The 6,418-nt window shown below is 47.3% G+C and overlaps 1 protein-coding gene across 1 annotated transcript; it reads right to left on the minus strand.

The window, feature by feature from the left end:
- Positions 1–1,104: 1,104 nt before the first annotated feature.
- Positions 1,105–5,743, minus strand: TSSK3 (testis specific serine kinase 3). The gene is made up of 2 exons (XM_063139888.1): positions 5,451–5,743; positions 1,105–1,883 (listed from the first exon to the last, which is right to left on the minus strand). The coding sequence occupies exons 1-2, from the start codon at positions 5,620–5,622 to the stop codon at positions 1,222–1,224; spliced, it is 834 nt and encodes a 277-aa protein (XP_062995958.1). The 5' UTR covers positions 5,623–5,743; the 3' UTR covers positions 1,105–1,221.
- Between the last annotated feature and the right edge of the window lie 675 nt (positions 5,744–6,418).

Below are 6,418 nucleotides of genomic sequence, written 5' to 3' on the forward strand. Positions count from 1 at the left end.
TCTCTTGACTTTTTTCACCCACCAGAGCCTGTCGAGGAACTATGCTTAGTAGCCCTAGTTTTGAAGCTGGTTCTCTGTTACCTTCCTTCAGAGACTCCACCGACATACTGCTGTCTTAGAGGGGATAGTGGGTGAGGCTGACTGCATATATTATTTATTTATTATTTATTTATTACATTTATATCCCACCTTTTTTCCTCCAAGGAACCCAAAGTGGCTTACATAATCCTCCTCTCGATTTTATTCTCACAACAACAACCCTGTGAGGTAGGTTGGGCTGAGAGTCTGTGACTGGCCCAAAGTCACCCAGTGAGTTTCCATGGCCAAGGGAGGGACTAGAACCCAGATCTCCTGACTCCCAGTCCAACACCTTAGCCACTACACCACACTGGCTCTCTCTTGCATTGCCAAGGTATGGGTGAGTCAGTCCCCTCTTCTGGAGGATTTGGTGGGTGGGGTGGTTGAAAGCTTTGTTTCACCCAGCTAGGAAGGGAGGAGGTGGTGGTGGCCATGGGGACCCACCTGGCTGCTCTAGGCATTGACTAGAAGGACAGGAAGAGAGCTTTCTCCAGCTGCGGCATGTAAAAGTTTCTACTTGAGGTCTCAACGAATGAGGAAGGAAGGGAGAGCAGCTCATACGTGGGAACATGTGATTCTCAGCCATTGCTTGTCTGCTGGCTATAATGGATCTGGGCTCTAGGGTGACTCTGTCCCATGAATTGCATAGATCTGCACCTTCCCTGCTAGTAGAGATGACAGAAACTCATGAGATGGAGCTGTCAGCTAGGAAGATCAGGGCCGTCACTTGAGGGAGCCTCTTTTTCCTGCCCGAGGCCTCATTTCAGCCTCGGGCATCTCCAGTCAAAAGGTTTCTAGCTTGCAGGGCTGGGGCAGACCGTTGCTTGAGAGCCCAAAAACTTCAGATAGATGGTCCTGGCCTAGACAGGCCATCAGTCTGACTTGGTGTAAGGGAGATGCTTATGACCCTAATTTTTGTGAACTGCCCAGAGAGCTTCAGCTATTGGGTGATATAAAAATGTAATAAAATAAAATAAATGCCCCTGATTGGAAACCTAAGGGAAGACAAACCTCCAGTGTTAACACCTATTACATTCTGGGAAGGATAGACCAGAAACTGAGCATAACGTTAAAATATATGTGAGCATTTTGGAAACAGCCAGTCCCCTTTTATTTGGGGAGAGTTTTGACATGGTCCTCTTCTCAGAAGTTTGCTAGCCATGGGTGCCAACTCACTTCTTCGATGGAGGGTCTCAGGATCATGTCCGGTTCCAACAGGCTTTTGAGGAGGTCCTGGCATTCCTCAGAAATCCCCAAGTGGCCCGGAATGGAGACTCCTTTCTGCTGGTGGCAGAGCATCTTGGGGATGTCCGTGTCGTCAAAGGGCAGGTTTGCGCAGAGCATGACGTAGAGAACCACGCCCATGCTCCAAATGTCACCTTTCCTGCTGTCGTGGGGCACGCCCTGCAGCACCTCAGGCGCGGCGTAGGCTGTGCTGCCGCAGAATGTCTGGCTCAGCTCCTTCCGGTTCTTGGGGAGCAGCTTGGCAAATCCAAAGTCGGTCAGTTTCAGGTTGAAGCCCTGCAGGAGGGCGTTCTCGCACTTCAGGTCCCGGTGCGCCACGCCACAGCTGTGGCAGTAGCGGATTGCCTCCACCAGCTGGTGGAAGAGCGCTTTGGCCCGGCTCTCAGGCAAGGGCCCCCTTTGCAGGACACAGTCGAAGACGTCGCCGTCCTCTGCCAGCTCCATCACCAGGTAGATCTTCCCATCTGTTGATTCCAGCATCTCAAACACCCGGATGATGTTCTTGTGGTCCAAGCGTTTGACAATCTGGAGTTCCCTAGGCAGGAATCTCTCAATAAACTCTGAGACAGGAAACAACAGAGTTGGTCAAGACGTAGAAAGGATTGGTAAAATCAGCTGGGTAGAGAAAGTTACATGCCTGGCACACGTAATCATGCTTTCTTCCAAAGAAAGGATGAGTTTTCTCTGAAGACCTTGGATGGTATTGGGAAAATTCATGCTGCTTTAAGTAGAGCCAACTAGCTCTAGTCACAGCTTTCTCTAGCACAGCCATCCCCAACCTGATGACTTTCAGATGTTTTGGACTTCAGCTCCCATCAGCCCTTGCCAGCATGGCCAATAATCACAAATGCTGGGAGGAGATGGAATCCAAAACACCTGGAGGGCACTAGATTGGGAAAGGCTGTGCTAGTACAGTGGGGAAGGAAGATCATGCCTTCTGTTGTGTCTGTGGTTCTCCCAGAATTCTAAAGGGATAAATGTACCAGGTACTAGCATAGCAATGTTCAGTTTGAGGCCATTGTGTGTGCCATGAATTGTCGGCAGTCCTACACCCTGCTGCACATAATGGCTGCTGATGCGCAACTCTTATCGATATGGTGAAGAAAGGAGGCACGTGGGTCTGTGTTCCTAAAATGCAAAGGAAAATAGCCAAATCCCAGTTGAGATTGCTGGCTGTCGTCAACCCAGGAGCACTGCAACTAAGGGCACAATCCTATGCCCAATCAGACAGAAAAAAGGCCTACAACTCACGACATGCTGGGAATTCTAGGACTTTTTTCTGTCTAAATGAGCATAGGATTGTACCCTAAGAGATTTTTCTACTTAGTGAATCTAACTACCCACTGAAATTAACCACCATGCACTTACAAAGACTATCAAACGTGCATTTTATAAATTTGGGCTGGAATGTCTAGTTGGATAATTGGTTAGATCAATTTAAAATGTGCTCCTGATTAATTGGGCAGTTTTTTTTTTAAAAAAATAGTGTTTTTAATAGAGGGGCATGAATTGTATTGCATGAAATGAAGAGGTATTCTCTCTCACAAGACACATAGGAAGTAATGCCTCTTCTAAAATTATATTTGCTGTGACGTGTTCATCCTCAAAAAACCCAGAAATTCTGGTTCTTGCTGTAGAAATATTTTAGCCATATGCACATTTTATTGATATTGGATTAAAATTTCTTCAGCAGGTCTGCTACAGGTAAGTCACTGTTTCAAGCAAAGGGCTTAGCTTGTGAGGCATAGAAAATTAATTGCAACCAATAGTCTTAATATGTTATTGAGTATTTGTATTTATATTTTTGCAACAGAGGGAGCAAACCTGTGACCTCTAGACATTGTCTGAGGGGGCGTAGAATGCTGAGGGTTCCTCTGAACTGGGAGGCAGTGCTCTGGCCCTCACAGCTGGCCTGGAAAGAACCACACCAGCTGCTCTCTGAGGTTGGGAAGCCAGTGTTCCAGTGGGCAGGGAGGAGAAGAGAGGCCAGGCCAGGAGTTCTCCCAAGTGCCTGCTAGCCTCCTTCCCTCCCACTCTGAAGCGCCATTGCTAAAAAGCCCATCTGGCAAAATATGCAGGATGGGAAGACAGGGAGATTGCCTCTACCGATCCTCCTGCCCTCTATTGGATGATTGGAAGCCTGCATTTGAGGGGTTTGATCATCAAGGGTGCAATCCTATGCATGTTTAGAACGAAAAAAAGTCCTAGCTGAGGAATGCTGGGAGACAGAGGACTTTAAATAAATAAAATAAACATACAATGATTGCACCCTAAATCTCAAATATATTTCAGAGAGGTTCTTTGAACCAGGCTAACAGTCTTATCACCAACACTAGAACTGGGGAGAGCAACCTCATCCTAAGCAGCAGGAGAGTTGCATTAGGAGCCATGGCCACTCTGGTGTTTGGCTAAAGGGGTCCCTTAAACATCCATAAGACTGGGCCAGCTGCCCATTCCTGGCAGAGCCGGCCCTCGGCATGTCTGGGATAGATGAGCTGAAGGGGCAGGACCCAAATAGTTAACTGCAGCCCCACTATGGCATCTCATATATTATTTATTTCACATTCCATCCTCCAATATAACTTTTTCCAGGATGGGCTTAAACAATAAGACCCACATACAACTATGGGAGTAGCCCCTAAAAGATAAAATAGCAGATTTAAAAAGAGGGGTGCTTCCAGATGCAGGACTCCTAGGGCTACACCTTGGAAAGCCAGGTGCGGCAGCATTGTCTTTTCCCCCCATTATGGATTTTCTGGGAAAAGAAAAAAGATGGATGGAAAATGCAGGAGAGTTATCAGTGTAAGGCAACCATGTCTGGACCGCCTGAAAAACTCTGTTTATGGTGCGGTAAGGCCTAAAAGCTTGGCAAAAAGAAAAGGTATTTGTTTGCCTGGTGTGTAAAAGACATCTGCGTGGGTGGCAATTGAGTCACCTTGAGTGGCAGTTGAGTGGGTGGCAGCTGAGTCACCAATGAAGATGACCACAGGTAGCAGGAGACGTGCCTTCAGGCACCAGCAGCTAAGCTGGCCTCCCCCAACTTGCCGCCCCCCCAGACGTATTGGACTATATCTCGCAGCACCTCAGCCAGCTCACCCAATGATTGATCTGGCGGGGAATGATGGAAATTGCAGTCCATCACATCTGGAGGGCACCAGGTTGGGGAAAGCTATCTTAAGCTAGGTAGGGCACTAAAGTGAAGCGCCAGCACTTGAAATTCTGCTTGGCAACAGACTGGGAGCCATTGACATTCTCTAAGTGCTGGTGATATACGTTTCCTGACACCTGGCCCCAGTTAGCAGTCTCAGAGTTTGGAACAAAATGGCCCCATTCAGAAGGCAGCTTTAACCACAGCGAATAAGACTTTTTGCCTTCATCACTGTGGTTAAAGCCATGGTTTAAGGTGTCTTCTGAACAGGGCCAATGTAATTTTCAAGAACTCATCAAAGGCAAACCCTCTCCTGCCATGCAACACATTGCAATAGTCTATAATCTGGATGGTACCAGACCATGGATCACCACAGGTCATTGTTGGCCATTTTAACATTGCTGCTACTCATGAGCCACTCATATAAAAGCAATTCCCACTGAGCTAGGTCAGTGTATTAAGGGCCCTTGAATTTCCAAACAGTGGATCATGTTGCCCCTGGTTGTTCTAGGGTTCTTTGTTCTATACTTCATTGCTCCTGGTGAAATGGCTGCAGAAGGGACAACTCCTGCAAAGTAATAAGCACTTTGATATACGGTGTGGTACATTCTTCCTAACCTGGTGTCCTCCAGTTGTTTTGGACTTCAGCTTCCATCAGCCCCAGCTAACATGGCCAATGGTTGAGAAAGCTGGGAGTGGTAGTCCAAAACATCTGGAGGGCATCAGATTGGGGAAGGCTGAACAAGTAGAATCCAGTTAACTCATCTGCAGAGGCAATCCACCCTCTGTTTAGAGGAGGGGCAATTTTCTTGCCTCACGAGTATCTACATTTGCCCAAGAAACTTATCCATTGCAATGGCAGAATTTATCCTGAAAAACTGGTTCCTGAAAACATGCATTGAACATTCTTTCCTAGATTGGTGTGTGATTGTGCTGAGCGTCCTCTGCCTTACCCTTAACACTTGCCTCCAGTCCTTACCTTCTGGTCCTCCCATTTTGTCTATAATTTTCACGGCCACTTTTCGTTGGTGTTTTTTCGAAAAAGCTTCTTTGACCTTTGAATATGTCCCTTCTCCAATGGTTTTCCCCATCTGGTAACCATGGGAGAGAAGAAACTCCTCCATTGTGTTTTTAACGTGCACATCTGTCATTCTCAGGACATCATGTCATCACAAAGTCTATACATTGCCGTCCTTTTCCTCCCTGACCAGGGTCTGCATGGGGTGCAGCCCAGGATGCTAGATCATTTTTCCTGCGCAGACAAGGTCCTTTGATGAGGGGTGAAACTAAGGTTGGACATCTTGAAACTTTGAGCCTCCATTGTGATGCAACCTTGTGTTACCTGAGGACCACATGGTTGTGTTACCTGAGGATGGTGGCTTTGCACCAATGGCAGGAGGGCAGACAGTACTCCCCAGGAGGGCAAGTATGGCTCCAGTCCTCAGCTAGCTGCAGTGCCCTCCAGGGGGGTGATGGGTTAACCTGCCAAGAGGCCTGCAGCTGTTGGGCCTTGGGTAAGAGATTATCATAGGTCCATACTATAGTGTAGGTAGGCCTACTAGTTATTAGGGTTGGACATGGATGGTTAAGTTAGGTGGTTTTCCCCACCATGGAAGTCTGCTGGTTTGAGGCGACTTGGCAGGGTTTGGGTCTAGCTTCGTCAGGCAAGCCTGAAGAGTAAGTATTCCAAATCCCTCAGCCCCTTCCTTATTTCGTGAGATAATTCCTTCTGGAGTTAAACCTGTGGGAGATGCTAGGGGTAGGAGTAGTCTCTCCCCAAAACCAACAACAACCCACCTGTAATTGTATTTTCTTGTTTTGTCATGTTATAAGCTGCCTTGTGAGGGCAGAATGCTCTTGAAAGGTGGGTTAAAAAATTTCAAATAGAGTGGATCACTAAACTGTTCTAAGATGTGCAACTGGAATAGTCAGCAGAGAGATCCAATG

This window comes from Elgaria multicarinata, chromosome 13 (assembly GCF_023053635.1).
Source record: "Elgaria multicarinata webbii isolate HBS135686 ecotype San Diego chromosome 13, rElgMul1.1.pri, whole genome shotgun sequence".
Taxonomy (NCBI): Eukaryota; Metazoa; Chordata; class Lepidosauria; order Squamata; family Anguidae; genus Elgaria; species Elgaria multicarinata.